This window comes from Schistocerca americana, chromosome 4 (assembly GCF_021461395.2).
Source record: "Schistocerca americana isolate TAMUIC-IGC-003095 chromosome 4, iqSchAmer2.1, whole genome shotgun sequence".
NCBI lineage: Eukaryota > Metazoa > Arthropoda > Insecta > Orthoptera > Acrididae > Schistocerca > Schistocerca americana.
This window is the reverse complement of record NC_060122.1, coordinates 241,281,135-241,305,990: the sequence shown is the minus strand read 5'-3', so window position 1 is coordinate 241,305,990 and position 24,856 is coordinate 241,281,135. Positions and strand designations below refer to the sequence as shown.

General features: G+C 39.5%; 1 protein-coding gene across 1 annotated transcript in view; it reads left to right on the top strand.

The window, feature by feature from the left end:
• LOC124613376 (peptide transporter family 1-like) overlaps nucleotides 1-24,856 on the top strand; it is a 189,164-nt gene that overhangs the window by 49,340 nt on the left and 114,968 nt on the right. Inside the window, exons 4-5 of the mRNA XM_047142077.1 lie at nucleotides 904-1,045; nucleotides 23,208-23,294. Of these exons, the coding sequence (XP_046998033.1) occupies nucleotides 904-1,045; nucleotides 23,208-23,294 (229 nt within the window). The remainder of the gene's footprint in view (nucleotides 1-903; nucleotides 1,046-23,207; nucleotides 23,295-24,856) is intronic.

Here is a 24,856-nt window from a genome sequence, read left to right as displayed (position 1 = left end):
TCTGCATTCTTCCCCCAAACACCAGTTTTTCAGAACTCCGCAAGTGGGAACTAGTGTTACAACATATCATTGGTTGTGGACACCCACCAAGCCTCAAGTTACACTAATTTCTTCCACGTCAGCATTTGCTCACAGAAACTAACTATGGTACTCCTTTCTTCACTCCATTTTAGTTTTCTATATCTTCCATTTTCTGACCTGTCTATTTTTCACTGCCCACCTCCCTCTTCTGTTATGTTCAATGCACTTAATTTTCACTCTTATTAACTTGTGCACGATGTTTAAGCAGTAATCTCTGTCTTGCATATTACCCTGTCTTCCACCTTTAAGCTCTCGAGTTTTCTAATCTCATCCGGTGCAGTCCCCAACAATCAGTCTTTCCTTCCTATCCTGTCCGATAAGTCCCCCTTCACCCGGGGTTCTGGGTGACTTTCCTGAAATTTATCCCTTTTTCCAGACCTCTCCAGTTCTTTGCTTCACCCCTTTTCATTCCCCTTCAACTCTTCTGCTTGAAGAAGCAGACACTGCCTCTGAAAGCATGCATAATTACAATCTTTTATGTGTGTGTTCTGCCGCCACTTGGTGAGCAGATTTTTTTAACTATCCAGTTACCTTATTTTGTCATACATAAGACAATTATTGTTTAAGCCAATAAAGAAAATGTATGGCAAGAAGAGATTACTCTCTCCAATGTAGGATTGTACACTTTAAGGCTCTGGGATCCTACTACTTTATGATGTTTTGAATTAGTTCACTTGCTTCCTAAAGCCATATCTTTTCTAATTCTTTATCATATCATCATGTCTTAATTATCACACTTTGTTTTATACTGCACATTGTATGTGTTAAAATTAATAAGCCAAAGACTACTGCTTATTTATTGACGTAAGTTATTGTTTTCAGCAATATTGTCGCTGTATCTGAGGAATAACTTACTATTTGATGAAAATACTTCCACAGTTATATATCATGTATTCATAATGCTATGCTACGTAGTTCCATTGGTTGGAGCCATTTTAGCAGACAGTTTCTTGGGAAGATACAAGTATGTATGGTGCTGTTTCCTAATTAATGCATTATACTGATGAAATATGTAATATAAATGATTGGAAAAACCAATATTATACAAATAAAGGTCTCACTAGACCTCAGTTGTAGTTAACTGTCAGTGTGTTTGAAACGAATTATTGATTCTTTAAGTAAGGATTAATGCTTCCTTAATTGAGGAGCAGGAAGGCAGGAAGGGTATGGAAGGGAGGCTGTTTCATTCTTTAAGATGTGGTACTCTTACTTTCTAGTATTGAGGATAAAACTTAATGGACAAATTGAGAAAGCCTAAGACAGTGAGAAGCAGATATCATATACTTTTTTATTATACTGTGTGGTGTTCTACCACTAAGATTGCCTTAAGGTTGCTTTACTCATGGGCAGGAAATGAATATATTTAATATAAAATATTGTGATAGGGACACTGAATTAACAAAAAATTTAATTTTGTTTTTAGTATTACAGGATCAGTGTGCACTTAAATGTGAGTTGGGAAATAACTAAGTCCTTTATGGGGCCAAAGCATGGTATTGGCTTTCTGAAGTCTTCTTTGGAGAAAAGAGAGCCACTTTTATGAATATCAAGAGCTCAGATGGAAACCCAGTTCTAAGCAAAGAAGGGAAAGCAGAAAGGTGGAAGGAGTATATAGAGGGTCTATACAAGAGCGATGTACTTGAGGACAATATTATGGAAATGGAAGAGGATGTAGATGAAGATGAAATGGGAGATACAATACTGTGTGAAGAGTTTGACAGAGCACTGAAAGACCTGAGTCGAAACAAGGCCCCGGGAGTAGACAACATTCCATTGGAACTACTGACAGCCTTGGGAGAGCCAGTCCTGACAAAACTCTACCATCTGGTGAGCAAGATGTATGAGACAGGTAAAATACCCTCAGACTTCAAGAAGAATATAATAATTCCAATCCCGAAGAAAGCAGGTGTTGACAAATGTGAAAATTACCGAACTATCAGTTTAGTAAGTCACAGCTGCAAAATACTAACGCGAATTCTTTACAGATTAATGGAAAAACTGGTAGAAGCCGACCTCGGGGAAGATCAGTTTGGATTCTGCAGAAATGTTGGAAGACGTGAGGCAATACTGACCCTATGACTTATCTTAGAAAATAGATTAAGGAAAGGCAAACCTCATTTCTAGCATTTGTAGACTTAGAGAAAGCTTTTGACAATGTTGACTGGAATACTCTCTTTCAAATTCTAAAGGTGGCAGGGGTAAAATACAGGGAGCAAAAGGCTATTTACAATTTGTGCAGAAACCAGATGGCAATTATAAGAGTCGAGGGGCATGAAAGGGAAGCAGTGGTTGGGAAGGGAGTGAGACAGGGTTGTAGCCTGTCCCCGATGTTATTCAATCTGTATATTGAGCAAGCAGTAAAGGGAACAAAAGAAAAATTCGGAGTAGGTATTAAAGTCCATGGAGAAGAAATAAAAACGTTGAGGTTTGCCGATGACATTGTAATTCTGTCAGAGACAGCAAAGGACTTGGAAGAGCAGTTGAACGGAATGGACAGTGTCTTGAAAGGAGGATATAAGATGAACATCAACAAAAGCAAAACAAGGATAATGGAATGTAGTCGAATTAAGTGATGCTGAGGGAATTAGATTAGGAAATGAGACACTTAAAGTAGTAAAGAAGTTTTGGTATTTGGGGAGCAAAATAACTGATGATGGTCAAAGTAGAGAGGATATAAAATGTAGACTGGCAACGTCAAGGAAAGCGTTTCTGAAGAGAAATTTGTTAACATCGAGTATAGATTTAAGTGTCAGGAAGTCATTTCTGAAAGTATTTGTATGGAGTGTAGGCACATATGGAAGTTAAACGTGGACGATACGTAGTTTAGACAAGAAGAGAATAGAAGTTTTTGAAATGTGGTGCTACAGAAGCATGCTGAAGATTATATGGGTAGATCATATAACTAATGAGGAGGTATTGAATAGAATTGGGGAGAAGAGGAGTTTGTGGCACAACTTGACAAGAAGAAGGGACCGGTTGGTAGGACATGTTCTGAGGCATCAAGGGATCACAAATTTAGCATTGAAGGGCAGCGTGGAGGGTAGAAATCATAGAGGGAGACCAAGAAATGAATATACTAAGCAGATTCAGAAGGATGTAGGTTGCAGTAAGTACTGGGAGATGAAGAAGCTTGCACAGGATAGGGTAGCATGGAGAGCTGCATCAAACCAGTCTCAGGACTGAAGACAACAACAACAACAACAACAACATCAGCCGAGTTGCAGAGTAGTCTTGTAGCAGTTTGTTGAGTTTCCTACTGGTCATGTTCAAGGGAAGTGTCTGTGGTGCCTGAACTCATATAGCCATTAGACAATTGACTTCTCTCCTCCTGACATAACAAGCTGATCAAGCAGAGTGACCTGGCTTGCACACACTTGTTTCTTTGGGAACTCATGTTGTTTCATACAGAGGTGATTTTTGGTCTCCATAAATATTGTAACATGCAAGCAGAAAATGTATTTCAAAACTGTAAAATAGATGACTTAAGTCAGATATGTACAAGGTGTGTGAGAAAAGTGTGAGCGATCTTGCAATGCCGTGGTGTTCTGCTTGTGTAGATTGCTGTGTTCATTCCTTTCAGATGCTCAGTCTGAGTTTCAGCTCCATACAGTTATCACATGATTTTTGAGAATGCCATCAGTGAGGTTGTGTCTTTGTTGTGCTTTACAAAAATAGAACAGCAAATTTTAGAGCAATGTTATACCACCATGTTTTGTGTTTAACTTGGGTAATGTGCGAGTAGGTGACCTTTGAAAAGTTGAAAAAGGCCTTTGGGGAACATTCCTTATCAAGAGCACAAGTTTTTCATTGGCACAAATCATTTTTGGAATGCCAAAAAGACATTGAAGATGAATCTCTTTCAGGCAGACCTTCAACTTCAAAAGCTGACAGAAATGGTGAATGTGTGTGAGCTCTTCTGAGATCAGACCGATGTTTAAAAATAAGAATGATGGGTGACCTGTTAAACTAAAGCATTTTCACCATACATCAAATTTTGACCAAAGTTTTGCACACGTGAAAGATTTATGCCAAAATTGTGTGCTGAAAAATCTCATAACTGAGCAGAAGGACAATCGAAGAAATATGGGCATTCATCTTCTTGAGAGGATTGCCGATGACCATGAATGTTTCCATCATGTGATCACAGGTGATGAATTCATAACAAATCAATGCTGATATGCTTTTTTGACAGGAGAGGTATTGTGTGTAAAGAATTTGTTCCTCCAGGACAAACTGTCAACCAAGTGTTTTACAAAGTCTTTGAAATGCTGAGGAAAAGGATGAATCGAGTGATACCAGATATTGCAGGCAACGCCCCGTGTCACTCGCCCATTTCCATCATGGAACGTTTGGCCTCCAAAGGCATTCCTGTTGTTCCACAGACTCCCTATTCACCTGATGTGCGTCCTTTTGACTTTCTTCTTTGTCCAGAATTGAAAAATGTATTAAAAGTATGTCATTTTGGGTCTCTGGAGAACGTTCAGAAGAATGTGACTGACATGTTAAAAGACCATATCAGCTGAAGCCTTTCAGCATTGCCACTAAGACAGGGAACAATGCCTCCAACGATGTATAGCTGTTGAAGGGTACTGCTTTGAAGGGGATAATATTGCTGTTTGAAAGAAATAAAAACTTTGGTAGATAAAAAACCAATGTCATTACTTTTCTCACATACCTCGTAGGCTTGTAGTTCTGTGTGTCTGTTAGCTGACTCTTCTTGAAAACAGGAATGTAAGGCACTTTTTTCCAGTCACGAGGAACACTTTGTTCCTCCAGCAGCCCGTGGTACACTGCTGCTAGAACATGATCAAGTTCCGTTGCTTATTCTTCCACATACTCTGTTGCAGAATTGTGTTGATATCCCAGGTTGAAACCTGAAATTGATAGCAGTGAGATTTTTGGGGAAAATTTAACTGTTTATCAAAAGGATAGGCAAGTGGGAAATGGAGGTGGTGTATTTGTCACAGTAGATGAGAAACTCAAATCCACCGAGCTAGAAATTTAAGCTACTTGTGAGATTCTAGAATGAATTTTTCACTCTACAGTGGAGTGTGTGCTGGTATGAAACTTCCTGGCAGATTAAAACTGTATGTCGGACCGAGACTCGAACTCAGGAGTTGTACTTGGGTAGCTCAGTGGTAGAGCACTTGCCCGCGAAAGACAAAGGTCCCGAGTTTGAGTCTCGGTCTGGCATACAGTTTTAATCTGCCAGAAAGTTTCTTGTGAGATTGTTTGTGCAAGACTCAGTTTCAGGGGTGAGATTAAATAATAATTGGATCCTTCTATTGCCCACCAGACTCATCTCTTGATGTCACCAAAAAATTTAGAGAAAACTTCAGTTCATTTGTATGGAAGTTCCCCAATCATACTGTAATCATCAGTGGAGACTTTAATCATCCAAAACCTAATTGGGAAAATTGCAGTTTTTTTAGTAGTGGGCATGATAATACATCCTGTCAAACAATACTAAATGCCTTCTCAGAAAACTACCTAGAACAGATGGTTAGGAACCCTGCTCATGGTGGAAATATATTGGTTCTAATGGCAACAAATAGACCTGACCTCTTTGAGGATGTCCACATTGAAACTGGTATCAGTGACTGTGACTTGGTCGTGGCAACAATAAGTATCAAAGTGCAAAGGACAACTAAAACAAGGAGAGAGATATATGTTTTCAGTAAACTAGATAAAAAAGACAGTTATGTCCTATGCCAGTGAGGAACTTGAAACTTTTAGCACAGGACAGGAACGTGTAGAGGAACTCTGGCTCAAGTTTACAGGAATAGTTGCCCATGCACTAGATAGGTACATAGTAGAACAGTTCATACTGGGAGGGAACCTCCATGGTATACAGTCACTGTGAATAAACTTCCAAAGAAACAGTCACTACTGCATAATAGGTCTAAAACAAAGCGTAAGGCTGTAGATAGAGAGATGATGAATGAAATGCTTTTGTCTGTCAACAGTGGCTACTTCAGCAGAATATATTCAAATGATTTTTCATGGAACCGAAAGAAATACTGGTGGTTTGTAAAGGCTCTTGGTGGCACCAAAGTTAGTGTCCAGTCCATAGTGAATGAGACAGGAACTGAAATTGAGGTTAGCAGACCAAAAGCTGAAATGGTTAACTCTGTTTTCATATGTTCATTTACAAAGAAAACCCAAGAGAACTGCCACAATTTAGTCCTTGTACCACAGAAAAGTTGAATGAAAGAAGTAATAGTGTCAGTGGTGTTGAGAAACAGCTGAAATCATTAAAACTGAACAAAGCTCCAGAGCCGATGGAATCTCTGTTAGATTCTATACTGAATTTGCAGCCGAGTTAGCCCTTCTTCTGACTATAATCTATTGTACATCCCTCGAACAAAGAACTGTGCCCAGTTCTTGGAAAAAGGCACAGGTCACGTCTGTCTACAAGATGGGTAGTAGAAGTGATCCCCAAAACTACCGTCCAATATCCTTGACATCAATTCGCTGTAGAATCTTAAACATATTCTGAGCTCAAACACAATGAGGTATCGTCTTGAACAAAATGACCTCCTCAATGCCAGCCAGCATGGATTATGAAAACATAAATCACATGAAACCCAACTTGCACTTTTCTCATATTACATACTGAAAGCTTTGGGTCCAGGCAATCAGAATGCAGTATTTCTTCATTTCTGAAAAGCATTTGACCCAGTACCACACCTACACTTATTGTCGAAAGTGCAAACATATGGTGTATCAAGTAAAATTTGTGACTGGATTCAGGATGTTTTGTTGGGGAGTACACAGGATGTTATCTTGGATGGAGAGTCATCGTCAAATGTGGAAGTAACTTCAGGTGTGCCCCACGGAAGTGTGTTGGGACCCTTGCTGTTCATGTTGTATATAAGGGTCTTGCAGACAATATTAATAGTAAAATCAGGCTTTTTGCAGATGATGCATTTATATGTAATGAAGTTCTATCTGAAACCAGCTGCATAAATATTCAGTCAGATCTTGATAAGATTTATTGGCAACTTGCTTTAAATGTTCAGAATTGTAAAATTTTGCATTTCATGAAATGAAAAACATAATAGCCTATGACTATACAATCAATGAGTCACTGTTGCAATCTGCCAACTCGTACAAATACCTGAGTATGAATATGAAATGGAATGATCACATTGGTTCAGTTGTGGGTAAGTGCAATCAATCTGGAAAGGAGATTGCTTACAAATCACTCATGTCACTGGTTCTACAATATTGCTGACGTGTGTGGGACACGTGCCAAATAGGAGTAACAGGGGTGTTGAATGCATACAGAGAAGGGTACCATGAGTTGTCACATGTTTGTTGAATCTGTGGGAGAATGTCACAGAGTTACTGAAGGAAATGAAATGGAAGTCTCTTGAAAGTAGGCACAAACTATGCCGAGAAAGTTTATTAACAAATTTTCGAGAACTGGGTGTAAATGGTTACTCTAGGTATATACTACACTCCCCTACATATTGCTCACATAGGGCTCTTGAAGATAAGATTAGAATAATTACTGCATGCACAGAGGTAGTATAAGTGTCACTCTTCCCACACTCCATACATGAACGGAACAGGAAAAAACCCTAATAACTGGTACAATGGGACATACCCTCTGCCATGCACCTCAGGGTGGTTTACAGAATATAAATGTAGATGTAGATAAGGGCCCATGATCTTTCCTCTGATGAGTGATTTTAGTTACTTTTCTATCCCTTGATCACTTATTTCTGTATCTATCTAACATTTGTGAAACAATAGCAAGGTGGAAACAGACTATGAGCTATCTCAGCAAAACAGTTTTGGAAAATGGCTTTTAGTATTTTGGCCTTGTGTCGATCATCCTGTGTTTCAATACCATTATAGCCAAAGAGTGTGTGCACAGGTGGCTTGATCCATTTACTAATTTAACATAAGAGCAAAACTTCTTAGGATTTTCTGTCAAGTCAGTAGAAAGAATGTTTGTATCAATGTCATTTAATGCTTCATTCACGGTTCTCCTTATGTTAATTTCAGCTCTGTTCAGTTTGTTTGTCTGTGAGTTTTTGGCTTTGTTTACTTTTGCAATAAAGCTCTCCTTGCTTTTTGTAGCAGATTTCTAACACAGCTGTCAAACCACAGCTGGTTTTTCCCATAATGCACATCTTTGATTGGCACATACCTATCTAAGATGTATTTTTCAATACTCTTGAACTATGACCATTGATGCCCAATGTTGTCAGTGCTGGATCTGAAATTTTCATGACCACTCAGGTAATTTGAAATCTCTCTTTCATCACTGTTGCTAAGCAGAAATACACTCCTGGAAATTGAAATAAGAACACCGTGAATTCATTGTCCCAGGAAGGGGAAACTTTATTGACACATTCCTGGGGTCAGATACATCACATGATCACACTGACAGAACCACAGGCACATAGACACAGGCAACAGAGCATGCACAATGTCGGCACTAGTACAGTGTATATCCACCTTTCGCAGCAATGCAGGCTGCTATTCTCCCATGGAGACGATCGTAGAGATGCTGGATGTAGTCCTGTGGAACGGCTTGCCATGCCATTTCCACCTGGCGCCTCAGTTGGACCAGCGTTCGTGCTGGACGTGCAGACCGCATGAGACGACGCTTCATCCAGTCCCAAACATGCTCAATGGGGGACAGATCCGGAGATCTTGCTGGCCAGGGTAGTTGACTTACACCTTCTCGAGCATGTTGGGTGGCACGGGATACATGCGGACGTGCATTGTCCTGTTGGAACAGCAAGTTCCCTTGCCGGTCTAGGAATGGTAGAACGATGGGTTCGATGACGGTTTGGATGTACCGTGCACTATTCAGTGTCCCCTCGACGATCACCAGTGGTGTACGGCCAGTGTAGGAGATCGCTCCCCACACCATGATGCCGGGTGTTGGCCCTGTGTGCCTCGGTCTTATGCAGTCCTGATTGTGGCGCTCACCTGCACGGCGCCAAACACGCATACGACCATCATTGGCACCAAGGCAGAAGCGACTCTCATCGCTGAAGACGACACGTCTCCATTCGTCCCTCCATTCACGCCTGTCGCGACACCACTGGAGGCGGGCTGCACGATGTTGGGGCGTGAGCGGAAGACGGCCTAACGGTGTGCGGGACCGCACCCCAGGTTCATGGAGACGGTTGCGAATGGTCCTCGCCGATACCCCAGGAGCAACAGTGTCCCTAATTTGCTGGGAAGTGGCGGTGCGGTCCCCTACGGTACTGCGTAGGATGCTACAGTCTTGGCGTGCATCCGTGTGTCGCTGCGGTCCGGTCCCAGGTCGACGGACACGTGCACCTTCCGCCGACCACTGGCGACAACATCGATGTACTGTGGAGACCTCACGCCCCATGTGTTGAGCAATTTGGCGGTATGTCCACCCGGCCTCCCGCATGCGCACTATACGCCCTCGCTCAAAGTCCGTCAACTGCACATACGGTTCACGTCCACGCTGTCGCGGCATGCTACCAGTGTTAAAGACTGCGATGGAGCTCCGTATGTCACGGCAAACTGGCTGACACTGACGGCGGCGGTGCACAAATGCTGCGCAGCTAGCGCCATTTGACGGCCAACACCGCGGTTCCTGGTGTGTCCGCTGTGCCGTGCGTGTGATCATTGCTTGTACAGCCCTCTCGCAGTGTCCGGAACAAGTATGGTGGGTCTGACACACCGGTGTCAATGTGTTCTTTTTTCCATTTCCAGGAGTGTATATTCCTACCTTTCTGTATATTGTCATTTATAGCCATGATCAGTGGTGCTGCTAAGTCCTTATCATCACTGATACCCATTTGCGTGCTAACAGAGTCAGAAAGTGTGGGCCTGTTGGTGATCTGTAATACATTGTTTCTATGAATCGATTCTTTGGTTAGCTGTTCTAGGTAATTTTTGGATAAGGCATTTAGAACAGTTTCACATGATTCTGTGGCCTTACTTCCCACCATAATAACTGTAGTCTCCCATACTATAGCTGATTAGCTGAAATATCCACTTAATACTACAACATGTCTAGGAAACTTGCACAATATTCTACAAATTTCCTCTCAAATGTTCTGCTACTACTACTCAAGAAACAGGAGTGGTCTATAAAAGTATCTGATGACCATGTTTGATGCACCTTTAACACTCATCTTTACCCAAACTGCAGTGTGTCAGTAATTAAAGTTTGTTTCAAAACTCTGTAGAGAGAAAACCACTGCTCAGAATGATGTAAAATTTGAACAGCATATTATTGACACAGGGGAAAACATCATGGAGCAAAAAATATAACAGAAATTTTAACATTAGGTGGTGCTGTAAGAGTTTTAACGTAAACGGGCTCAGTGAATTGCAATATGTCGGCTATGGTTTGAGTTACACATTTCACCATCTGTACTATTCAATGTGCATAACTGCACAAGTTCAACAATCAGCAGATGTGGCACTGTTAGTTAGTTAAGCTCATCAACCACAGCAAGGTTGTACTAACAGATGGGAATAATTGGTTTTTAATTGCCCTGGGCCAAAAACCACATAAGGAACAAAATGACATGGCTTCTTATTGTCCTGGGCCAAAAACCACACAAAAGAAAAATGATAACAGTTTTTAATTACCATGGGGCTAAAAACAGCATAAAAAACAAAATGCCATTGGATTCTAATTGTCGTGAGACTGGTGCAATACGTGTTCAAGATGCTGTCCACGTTTTTTTTTTTTTTTTTTTTTTTTTTTTTTTTCCCACACAAGTTGAAATCAAGAGGAAGCGTCTTCTACAACAGATTGTAGTGTCTCATAGGTCACATTCAAAAAGTGTCGTGCAATGGGTGCCTTCAATTCAGGTACATTCATAATTGTAGCACTGGGTACAACATCTTTCAGATAACCCAACAGCCAGAAATCACATGGATTTAGATCAGGTGATCTGGATGTCCAGGCTGTAGGGAAATGATGACTCATAATTCTGGCATTTCCAAAATGCCTCTGCAGCATTCACTTCACTGGCTGTGAAATGTGCTGGGGAGTGCGATCATGCATCTGTGCTGCTGCAGGATTGAAATGACATTGGTGTACAAAAGACTTTCCAGTCATTGGCCAGTGACAGTAAAGGTAACAGGACCTGCAGGACCTATCTCCTTGAAAAAATACGGCACTGCAATAAATGATTCCATCAACCCGCACCACAGTCACCTTTGCAGAATGAAGTGGTACCGGATGATGTGTGTGCAGATTTTCCATCCCCCATATCTTGCAGTTCCATGTATTGACATGTCCTTGGACATGGAAATGGGATTTGTCTGTCCACAAAATGTTCTGTGGCCATTCATTGTCCATTTCCACGTGAGAAATAAATCCCAGAGCGAATTTTTGTCTTGCTGGCAGGTCAGCAGAAGGAAACTCTTGAACATGGGTGTTTTTATGTGGATATTAGTGCAGGACGTTTTATTGGATTTTATGCACCATGCTTGCAGGCATGTCCAGCAGTCAGGCAATTCCCATGCACTGTGTGTTTGCACACACCTCTTGTATTCAGCTGCAGTCTTGTGTCCACATTTTTGACAGACTTCTGATCACCTTCTTTCCTCCCTCTTCCACACTGCACTTCAAAAAACCCTTTCTTTTCAAACTTTGTAATTATTTTCTCCAGATTCTTTGCAGACATCAGACCAATGCCTTTTTTCATACTGTTGAGTGTCAGGAATTTCTCCATGGTTGCTGGTGCACAGTCACCATCCTTTCAAAAGAGCTTTACCGGAAGTGTGCGATCCTTTGTGGAGACAGTCATGCTGGGCACTTCGCATGCAAACTGAGGAACAGCTGTGTGCCATACATCTGTTGGCATACATATTCCATCACTTACAGTGCCATCTGTTGCTCAATTTTCTGTATTTTTTGTTTTGTTCCATGACATTTGCCCCTGCATCAGTAATATGCTGTTCAAATTTTATGTAATTCTGAGCAGTGGTTCTCTTTGTGCAGTGTTTTGAAACTGGAACTTTAATTATGAACACCCTGTATTTTGCATTAGGAATCTGTACTAACATCACTAGATATTATTGTATTTTTTACAGCTATAAACATGTCTCCACCTCCGATGTGTAATCTATCTTTGCAAGATATATTGGAGTCAGAATTTAATATTTCCTTGCTATTCCACTAATAAGTGAAACTAATTCTGAGACCTTCCCCTACAGTCAACTAATGTTATATTAGCATTTTCTTTCTCTGTTCTGCTATGATGAACACTACTCTCTTCAATTAATGGTGATAGTATTCTTCCCATGTGAAATCATAACATAACCTTATCGAGCCTGTGGAGGCATTTCTCTATCCTAGAAAAACCACATGTGCATGGCACACATACTCCACTACCCTAGTAGCCACTTCCTGCAGGTACAGCAAGCCTGGCCTGTTAAGGGAGTCCTAAAATTCTCCACCTGATAACGAAGGTTGAGAATCTGCATCCACAATGATCAGAGAATTGTTTGAGGCTCTGGTTTACAGCTTCCACTCAGCTCCAAATCAGTGGCCCATGATCAGCTCTGGGAACAATGCCACAGAATGGTAGCTCTGCTTCCACTCTCTGAATGAGGCTAACTGTCTTCACTAAAGCAGCCAGACATCTGCAGGAGCGAAGGACGATCTCTGAGGCTAGGTAGCAGACAATGTTTGTGCTGACATGGCCATTGTTTGCAGCTGGGTGTACACAGTGCACTCAGTTCCTGCCAGCAGAGCCTGCTCCATATTTTGGATGTGATGCTGGCAGATAGAGTGGACACTGGTCTTCTGGCTCAATCTGCCCACTATTTCCCTAAGGAGCTCCACCACCAGCTAACATTGGAGCTTCCAAAGACAAAGAATATCATTGTTAGTACTTATACTTGTATTGCCTATCCGTTCCACTCAGTGCTTCCTCTGCTGTTAGGTGGGAGCATTCTAGCTGCATTTTCACTGTTGCCAAAACCCAGACAGAGCTTCATTGAAAACCACTGCTCCAGTCAACAAGATTGCTCTTTACTTGGTTTTCCATTGCCTCTTTGAAGACAGAAACCTGTTACCTGTTGGCATGGGACTGCACTTTTGTCAGTTAAAAACCAAACTTTCATCCTTCATTGGTGATGTGTTCTGCTGCAGCAGACTTGCTCAACAAGCATTTTTCAAACCAGTGAATGATGATCACCAGTATAAAAAGTTTCTTTTTAACACGAATTAGATAATCTACTGTTTGGGTGTATGTTTTATTTATGCACATGTATCATGAAACATAAAACGGTTGGATGCAACCTATCTGCAAGCCAGGATAACAACAATCATACCACATTCACAGTACCTGCTAGCTGGGCAATTTATTCCATCAGTGGTTCTTGCCTTGGAGGTGATGGTGTGCACCATAGAGGAAGATGAGCTGTGACAGTGTCTACAATGTCACAGGGACAAGAGAAATCTTGTTATATAAATACATTCAGTTGACATTTCTTAGGGAAGAGAGAACTTTATTCGACTCAGTCCTTATCAATGTTTTTTTTTTTTATGTTCTGAATAATGTAACAGCTTTTTACTTCACAGTTATTATAAACAAGAATACAACATTCAAGATGTTGTTAATGATAACCCTTGAATTTATTTTGAGTGTTGGATGTGCTTTTAACTTCCAGCAGTAACTGCAATACTTTGAGGCAAGAAGTCTGATCAGAAGAGGTTGGTGAGTATCCTGAAATGACAAGGTGGGCAAGATTAAATAACAGATAGTCTTTAGGCTTAAATAACAGATAGTCTTTAGGCTCCTGATCAGACTGCACTTTGCCACCCTATATCACTGCAAAGAACAAGTGGAACATCGCATTTGGTGACCGTTGACAACAACCCAGAACAAATATGGTTGGCAGTAAATAAAATTTGCAAAGAACAAGAAGAATAACCAGTAATTTTAAATTTTAAATAGAACGTTGAATTTTGAGTTTGCATATTAACAGTAGTTGATACCGGTTGCCAGTAGTAATGAAGAGCAACAATCAAGATTACGCTGGAGTGCAAAATCATTTGCTGGCATTGCTAATGAACAATTTTGAAGAGGTTTGAATAGTCAGTGAACAATTATTAAATTCTTAGACTACTGTTATGATACACAGGAAAATAACTAGTCAATGATAACTATGTCTAAGAAGGGCTTCGATCTGTGGTCCAGTGGCTATTAAAGATCACACGCTGCAGGAACCCAACACTTCAGCTGAATATGACAAATGGGAAACTTTTTGAAAGAGTGCGACAAGATGTGTCTGCCACTTGGCTGATATGAAATCAATGACATTTTCTGAGAAACCTTGTGTTCCTTTATACTACTTTGTATCGTGTACTTTTTTTGAAGATAAATGGTTCGAAGAGTTATATTACACTGCTCCATAAGAGAGTGTCCTAGCGAACAATAAGTGTGAGTACTCAAGATACAATAATACTTTTATGTGAACATAATAAACTTGAAGCTCTTCCTGTATCCAGTACAAAACAAATCAAACTAACTTTTTTATGAGATTATGAGTGTGATGGTTGCATTTTAGTTCATTCACTGAGGTATATGTCTTTTGATTGACCATTAATATCTGCTTGTTTTTCAGCCATTGTTAATTATTTAGAACTGATTAATACAGATCTGGTACAGTAAGGATGTAATATGTACAGTGAATTAGTTTTTAATCTCTATAAATATAATCTCACCTTTTGTGGAATGGGATTTAGATCATTAATTAGCATCTTCATACCATCAGATGATATATATAATTTTATAAAATCCCTCAGCACACATGGGTTGCCTTTTATGTAAGCTAAGAACAGGAGGAACCAAGTGCAAAACTGACAAATTAGATTGTATTATATTAATACTTGTTCCATAGATCACACTTTGAAATCATGTGGATTGTGTCAGTTTTACAAAATGTTCCTTTACATTATATAATTAACTTTTTTATGATTGTAACATCACTGATTTGTGTCTAAAAATTAATCTTTTGAGTAGAAGAAATTGTAATTCAGAACTTCTTTTAGTTAGTTTTTAAATGCTGGTTGGCTATCTGTCAGACTTTTGATGCGATTTGGTAAGTGACTGAAGAGTTTTGTGGCAGCAGAATTCACTCCTTTCAGTAATAATGTATTTGATGCGCCCTGTTCCTTACAAGGGGAGGGTGTGGGTTGGGCCTGCCAATTTGGCTCATACTGCACAAGTGGAACCAGACAGATTATGCCCCTTTCAAGATCCTAGAATGTCTCATCTGAGTGGTGAAAGGAAAAAGTGAAACACTCTGAAGAGATTTTTGACCTGTACGTGTCAGATTTTTTTCCCCAGTAATTTGCAAGTCAGCATGGCACAGATGTCAAGTGCACCGTCTAACGTTTCACCAGCTTGGGTCCGATTATCCCTGCTACTGTTTTTTTTTCTTTTTATTATTTATTTAATTTTATTTTATTCCTAGCAACATCAGCCATGTAATTATAAAATTTAATTGTACACAACCGTTCAATTACTGCAGATAAAATTAATATATTCAATTTAGTTAAGATTACTGTAATCAATAAATATATTTAAACAGTTATTTTACATAACAGGCAGAAGTATTGAATGAAAGAAAAATTTCCAAAAATTTTAGCTAAATTCTAGCTTTTTGTTTGTTATTAGAAGGTACATTACATTTTTAGGGTGATTTAAAACATAAGTATTGTTCACACCATTTACATTTTATGAAAGTATTTTGTGAGCAAGAACATTTTTTTCAAAATATACTACAGCAGAAAGTATATGTCAGTCAAGGTTTTAAAAGAAATACCAAATCATTGGGATGAAAGCTGAAGCAGTGAAACAATACTGAATGATAAAATGAATTTTAATTGCCTTTTGTCTCAATGATAATTCTCACTATTGTAGCACTCCAGGAACACTTTGTAGTCTTTTAAATAGTTTTATGAATTGATGGTAGAAATATACATCACAAGCATGAAGTTTTGTGTGTGTGTGTGTGTGTGTGTGTGTGTGTGTGTGTGTGTGTGTGTGTGTGTGTGAGTGAGAGAGAGAGAGAGAGAGAGAGAGAGAGAGAAAACCATGTACCTCTTCATAAAGGCTGCTTTTGTCAGGTTTGGTGTACAATATCAAAATTTCATTTTATCATACATAGTTTCAGTAACCTGCTCTTCAATTGCTTGACCCATAACCGATATCTGTTGCTACAGGAGCCACAGACACAGGAGGATTGTTGGTGATCATGCCTTCTTGGTTATAGATTGAGAAAGCATAGTGGGGAGAAGTGGAGAAATTTAAAAAAATCGTAAACAAAAATGTAGTTTTGATTTTTTCATCAATCAGTTCACTGGTTCATTGGTACAAATTCTTGTTTGTTTTCCATTTTACAATAAAATAATAAGATTTTGTGGAAAATTGTCACAAGCGTGTGGTAGACAACTGTGCAACGACATTGGCTTGAGAATTATTGAAAAAAATCCCTCACACTCTACTTAAAAATCTTTAGAGAGTATTTTGCCTTTTCCTACCACCAACTCAGGTGAGATAATCTAGAAACTTGAAAGGGCACCTATCAGCTTCTACTCACACAGTTTGATCTAAATTGGTGAACCCATCTTGCACCCTCTCCTTGTCAGTTTATCCTGCAGTAGCAGTACTTACTGTCAGACTGTCTTTTATGATTACAGCTGTCATTTCACCCTCATAGAAGATTTCCAGAAATACAAGAATTTTATTTTAAGCAGTAGTCCTTTTTAGCCCTCACAGCCGTACAATGGAGAAAACATCGCAGTGATTACAAAGATGAGCCTTATTCCTAAGAAAATACCCATACTGGATCCACCTTTCAACATGCCAGTGCAGATGTGCTCTCCCGGCTTCCCAGGGGTTCTGAGCCACATTTTTATGAATAGGATCCAATGTGGATTTCTAATGCTGGGGGGCTACAGAGCCTTCTCAGTGGATTTCCCATCGCTACACACTGGCCCACTCAAACTCCAGCAGAGTATCCAATCCTCAAACAGGTCCTCCGCTTCATCACCAAGGGTTGACTCAAATACCTGCCCACTAATGCTGCCACCAGACTGCACTCACTGCATTATCCATTACCAATTGCAGGCCACCAGAGGCACCTTTTCTGTTCAACAGCTGAAGGCAGGGGCTGGGTCATCATTCCTATGTGACTCTGATTCTGCATCATGCTGCTTCTGCATCTCTCACTCTTTACATTGCCCAGGCATTCAATACTTTGATACCACACTAGCTTTGGAGGTGGAGATGAACAAAGTGCTTCAAACCTCCTAGCCACAACTGAACTTAGAGATGGAGTCTTCACCAGCAAAGCCTTGCAACAAGATATCCACCTTCACTCCCCTCATCTGACCCGTCATCTCCATCACTGTCCCACACATTTGGACTGTACTCACTGACTCTGTTGGGAAGAGGGGTGGGGGTGGGGGGGTAGGGGTGGGGGAGAGGTATCTTTTATCTCATCTGTGTTATATCAATTCTGCAAAGGAAGAGATCAGCCTTATCAAGTCAAAGAGTTGGTGGGGCCTAGCAACCTAGGGTAAGCACAACTCCACAGGCACATTGTTCGCGGAATGGAGACTCTACACATCATCATAATGATACACTGTTGTAACCTGGCTGCTATAACTGGATTGGACTACGGATTGCTATATAGACTACTTTATTGTTCTGTTGACAATGGTTTTGTGAAGACTTATAGACTTTTTGGTATCATTCTTCCACGATCAAGTTTGCTCACTCACATCAGCCAAGCTTATTCAGGTTTTTATGAACTGTATCTTGTTCTGTGGTTGTTTAATTGTATATTAATAAGCTGTGCATATTGGGGCACAGGAACAAGTTCTTGAAAGGGCAAAGCTAATTTCTTTCCCCATCCTTTCACAGTGTGAGCTAGTGCTCTAGCTCTAATGACCTCATTGTTGAAACTCTAACCTTCTTTCCCTCTTCCATTAGAAAAGTGGAGGTTTAAGATGGTGCAAAATAAGTATTGCATGATAAGAGACACTATTACTTATAACTGTGTGTAAGAGAAGCCAAAAGATTTTTTTAACGATAATTGTGTTTTTTGCTTGAAAGAGAAGCCCAGAGCCAACCACAAGATTATCTTATTATAAACTTCCACACAGAGCTTAGTACCAAAGAATGTTTTTCTTATGGTGGAAAATAAATGAGTCTTTAATGAAGGGGGCAAAGTAGTGGATACTTGAGCATCATTGTTAATCAGTTAGTTCAAAAATTAATATTTAAGTGCTTCTTTTGGGTCCATGCATTTTGAAGAAGTAACACACACAAAGACGATACAAACAACAATTATGTGACTTGAAAACAAATACAGACTTGTAATTTTCCCCAGTGCTTATAAACTGCAAAAGTGTCTCCTCTGTTCAGAAACAATTCATTGATAGTTAAGACCACTGGTTTTATCCTGGGCCGCAAAGAAAGAAAAAGTTGGCAAAGCATAAGAAAATACAAATCTGCATCAATGACATGACATTTCACTACATTGACAATTTGTTTGTGAGCTGTGATTATGTTTTGTTACTCATCTCACCTTTTATGTCTTGTGACGGTGAATACTAAAAGGCTTGGACATCTTACAATCATGTTTCATTGGCTAGTTAGACTTTGGGTAACACTTCATTTTACCAGCATGGTATGTTACATCACACATTCCCTCACTCAGGCAAATGATGTCATAACAAATAGTTATCATAAATAAATAAATAAACAGTAGTATCTGTATTTAAACTTTTGGCCTCCCAACATATATACATATATTGAAAATAAATAAATATTTGACCTTTTAATTATCAAATTGCATTTACATTTTGTATCTTTATTATGGTATAGTACATTTTTGTTTCTTTCCAAACTTGAATCAGTAAAATATCTGTTACTTTTATCATGTCAGCATGAGATTACATTGTCCAGATTGTGCAGGCTGTGAGAGGTTGGATGAGTGGATATCCAGTGGGAGTAAGTTTTAAGGAAAAAAGAGGAATCTTTTAAATACTTGTCAGGTTTATTGCAGAATTGGAAGTGCCTAAGGGGCACTTAGGGAAGGTGCAAAGACTTTGAAGGGGGCCATCTTTCCTGAGGGATGTGTAGGATCAAGGAGGTTGAGGAAGATGCTTGTTGGTCAGCTGGGAACCATTTGCAGAGAGAATGAGACCATCTCAGCCCGGCATTTTGCTAGCATCTACTGACCTCACTTGATAATCTTTCTACACTCCCACTGTTCAAGGGCTGTAGATGAATGTTTCCTTGGTGTCCATTTTTCAGCAGTCCGCTACTGTGGGAACTCTGCTAGGGCAGTAGCTAGGGCCTGTACTGAACAATGAGCCATGGGGGCAGTTTCCCAGCAAGCAACAACTTGTAATGTAGCAACTTAGCTTTCACCAAAAAATTTAATGAAAATTTTCAATTTAATTGTGACTACTTTTCAACCTGCAATTGTTTGGGTGACCTTGGTACTAATGGTGTGAGGGAAAGATTGTTATGAAACTAATATCCAGCCCTACATGCTGGGTATCATGGTGTATGTTCATAGTTGCACTATGTCTGGTGATGTAAAAATTCTGTGACCACAAAAATGGTACTTATGCAAGTAAAAGTTGGTGTTGCAGCAGTATTTGTGTCCAAAAGTCATCTCCAACATATATCTAAGACAGAATTTGGAGCCAACATGATGACAAGGAAAATGGCAACTGCAAACAGCATGGTAGTAACAAATTAATTCCCTGCTTCACTATGAATCCTATAATCAAGACAAGGTTTTTTAAATCCAAGTAATCAGAAGTGTAAAGGATATTACAGTCACAAGTGTCACATTTAATTATTGAATATATTAAGTCTCCTAAAGTAACCAACTGAATCCTAAAATTCCTTGTCAACTTGTTTAAACAATTTTGATTCTGTCTGAAAGGTCAAAAGATTGTGTAACTTGAAATCAGAATCACGACATTGAAAGATTGTTGCAAGAGTATGTATGAGGAAAGCTCAGTTTTAAATTTATTTGAGTGGATGTAAAATTATTTAACTACAATACTAATTCACTTAAAGCTTCATAATTCTGAGATTTCTTTCACTTTATTTTCGGTTATCCTAGTCTCATTAATACACAACTGCAAATTTTTAAAGATGGAATACATTAAGCAACTTAAGAATTTCACGGCTAGCATGCACTTGATTTCAAGTGGACACTGAAATTTTATAGTAATAACATAAAATTATTTTAGTAACAGTTAAGTAACTTGTGAAAGAATACAGTTAAATTGTTCCATCAGAGCTGTTGACCAAAGATCTTCATAGTATTAGTATATTTTTCATAGGGACTGTCGTACTGTAAGATTATGCCAATCTACAATTGGTTCACTACTGTGGTGTGGATAAAACTGTCAGGTGGGTAGTGCAGGGTAAGATAAAGTGGAGTTGCCTATGCCAACTTAACAGCTGTCTATGCCACAAGCAACCAAAGAAAGTTCCTAAGAAAGATTTACTATCTCATCAGTGACTATAATCTTAAGTTCCTTTTAGGTACCTTCTTGCAGAATTGAAGATTCCAAATATTTCTCCAGGACAAGAAGAGCAAATGCTGCATACAAAAGAAAGCCCTACCTAAAGGCAAAACACTCACTCCTGTGCGGTGCTTGCTCCTGTGCTCTTTAATAATTATACTAATGATCAGCCCATTGCAGAACACTCCAGGTATTTCATCTGTGCTGATCATTACATTGGCTGATCAAGGGAAGATGTTTGAAGAGGTGGAAGACAAGTTGACTTCATCTAGGATCTGCTTGGTCTTTATGATGAGGTCTATCATCTATGGCCAGATCCCAACAAGATTCAAGTGTAAGCATTTTGCTTACAATACAGAGAAGTTTGGCATGAATTGGTTGTCACATTGTACAGCAAATAACGTCAACATTGTCCAACACCTATATATATGAGTGTTACTCATAGCCATGCACTGTCCTTCAAGAAACATGTGGGGTTACATATTGTTCCAGAAGAGTTATGTGTAGACCTATGTCTTCCTTGCCAATGAATGATGCTCACGAACTATAAAACAATGTAGTTGTTATGATGCATGTTTGGTAACCATTATGTCCTCACTGCTAGTGATAAATGGGTGGAAGATTGCCAAAGAGATCTGTTGCTGGAAGAACCTGGACAGGCAGACAAAAGATTAGTTGATACAAGTGCACTTTAAATAAAAAAATATTGTATTCAGCTTGTGGGTGAAGAAAGGCTACACTGTTGGCAGCCATGGCTAGTTATAGCAGAGGCCTGACAAGGGTGTGTGTCTAAGTACATTGAGTGATTGCTGGTAGACGTAACTATCAACAGCTGCATCTGCTTCTATACTCTGCAAACCCTCATGAGGTGCATGGGAGAGGTTAAGTCCCATTATACAATTTATTAGGGTTTCTTTCTGTTCCATTCACATATGGAGCGTGGTAAGAGTGATTGTTTGAATGCCTCTGTCAGTACAGTAATTATACTAATCTTATTCTCACTATCTCTATGTGAGCAATACATGGGGGGCTGTAGTATATTCCTAGAGTAATCATTTAAAGCCAGTTCTTGAAGTCTATTAACAGACTTTCTTGGAATCACTTCTACTACCCTTCTTGTGAATTGATGTAACCTGTGCCTTTTTCCAAGTACTGGTTTTAGTTTTTGTCTGAGGGATCTACGATAGACAGTAGTTAGAAGAGGGACTAACTCAGCTGCAGATGCAGTATAGAAGCTGATAGGGACTGCATTGGGGCCTGGAACTTCATTCAGTTTCAACGATTTCAGCTGTGTCACAACACGACTTATTGCATTGATCTTTTCAGTGGCACAAGCATTAAACTGAGGCAATTCTCCAGGCTTTCCTTTGTAAAGAGACATTTGAAAACTGAGTTAAGCATTTCAGCTTTTGCTTTGCTACCCTCAGTTTCAATACCTGCCTCATTTTCCAGGGACTGGACACCAACTTTGGTATCATTAATAGCCAGAATTTATTTGGGTTCTATGAAAGATCACGTGACAACATTCTGCTATGTTACTCATTGAAGGCATCACACATTGCTCTCTTGAAATCCAAAAACCTTTCATTCAGCATCTCTCTATCTGTAGTGCTACACTTTGTTTTACACCTATCAAGAACACATTTGTAAAATGTGTTACAATACATTGAATTAAATGTAAAATAAATAAATGTTACTGATGCAGAAAAATACAGATAAGTATCTGGATTCATAACAGCTCCTCCTGATTATAGAGTACGGAACAGAAATCTTTTCTTTTGTATTATTGATAGTAGTTGGTAGTTATTATATGTATTGTATTGTATTCTATGGAACTGGGGACCTAGAAACGACGGAGAGGCGTCATCCCCACCATAGCCCTCAGTGGTTCACAACCCCACAACAGGCTACAGCAGTCCACTCACCCCACCGCTGCCCCACACTGAACCCAGGGTTATTGTGCAGTTCGGCCCCCAGTGGACCCCCCCCTGAGAAAGTCTCGCACCAGATGAGCGTAACCCCAATTTCTGCGTGGTAGAGTAATTATGGTGTACGCATACGTGGAGAAAGTGTTTGTGCAGCAATCGCCAACGTAGTGTAACTGAGGCGGAGTAAGGGTAACCAACCTGCATTTGCCGAGGCAGATGGAAAACCACCTTAAAAACCATCCACAGCCTGGCCGGCACACCGGGCCTCGACACTAATCCAACGGGCGGGTTCATGCCTGGGACCGGCACGCCTTCCCACCCGGAAAGCAGTGCGTTAGACCAATTATATGTACTTTAGCATACAGAAAGATTTTTCATATGAGCAGTGTGAAGAAAAGGATCCTTGTTTTCTGCTGTGCTAATAGAGTTTCTTTACAAACATGTCTGCAATATTTACAATAAAATGTGTTGCCTACAATTTACGTTCAAGGATTATTATTAGTTATATATCTTATGTGAACTTAAGTGTAATCATTTACAGTTGTCTGAAGATGTTACTTGATGTTATAAGATACATTTTACAATTGCAAGAGCATTGCTGTGCATAATTTATATACCATCAACATTTATGTAATGTTGTCCTTAATTGATTTTTACAGAACAATCTTGTATTTTTCTCTCATATACACTGCTGGAAACATCTTACTGTGTCTTGCTGCCATTCCTCCAATTTCTCTTCCTCCAGTGTAAGTAAACAAAATATTTATCTTCATTGTAATAAACAAGTAATGTTAAACTCCCACATTCCATTCTTGGTCATGGTTTTATTTGCTCTGTAGTATATTATTTGAAGTAACTTGCCATAACTGATCATTATTGTAATATTAACTTACATTTTATTTTTGGTAGACTGTAGTATCACCCTGAATAATGAACTAAAAGGTTAACTGACTAAGCTGGAGAGGGTTGGATGAGGCAACAATGTGAGGCATTAGGGGAATCTGAAAAGAAGGGAAAACTGGAAGGAATGTACAGAACAGTGAAATCGTTAACAAAAAGAGAAGTAAGAAAAATAAGCAAACAATGAATATTAAATAGACATGGAAAAAAGACAGTACGTATAGAAGAGGTGAACAGGGTTTTAATGGTTTATATGGAAGAGTTATACAGGGTATGGACAGTTAACAGACTGCTTTCGAAGGAAGGAAGAGGAACAGAATGGAGAAGACTGAGGTCTAAATATATTGAAGTGGGAATGGGAGGAAGCAGTTCAGCATTGGGCTGTGACAAAATTCTATCTGAGGTACAGGAAGTCTTTAGGTCCAAATACAATAGCCAGATTGACTAAAGCAGTAAGAAAAATTATGGCATAGGAATTTGGCCCCAAATCTCTACTTATAGACATTCTAGAACCTTTATCAAAAATGTGCAATATAAAAAACTCAAAAACTATAGGACAGTTAGTTTTATCAGTCATCTTACAAGACAAGAATCATTCAAAGGATAATTGAAAAGAAAACTGAGGGAATATTGGGGAAGACTAGTTTGGGTTCAGGAAGGGCAAGGAATAAGAGTTGCTATGTAGAATGTCTGAGGCTGATTGGAGGAAAAAAGATAGAAGACATTTGATAGGGTCAACTGCAGTATAATGCTGAGAATTTTGAAAGATGTCAGTAATGACTGAAAATGTAGGTTAATAAAGAAGATGTGCACACAAGCAGAAAGTGCAGATCAGTCACTGAGGAGATGGAAGAGATGAACATTCTAAGGGATATAAGGCAATGATGCTCACTGTCACCAAAGCTTTTCAACATACAGGCAGAACAGCCAGGGGTAAGGCTATAGAAGACATAAGAAGCACTGTAATTGGAGGAGAAAGGATAAAGACTATAAAATATGTGGATGATCAAGCAGTGTTGGCAAAATCAGAAGAGAAGCTACAGCAGATATTGGCCAATATTGCAAGAAGGAGCAAGGAATATGGAGTTATGGGAACAGGATACGAATAGCGGTGTATGGAATAAACTGTCCCCACTAATATCTGCACATACATATGTTTCGACAATTATCATACACATGCATACAGTACAAGGTATAAGAACAGACTGAATTAACATGGCGGCTAGGACGAGCGACCTGAGTCCCAAAGATTAATGTTGACTATGGTCGATATGACCTATTGATGCCACAGAGTGAAGATGAATATAGGAAAGACTAAAATTATGGGAATAAGCAAGAAGGTGAAGCAGTATTAACAGCTAGAAGAATTCCAGTAGAGCTGAGAAAATGGTTTGCCGGTGTACTGCTA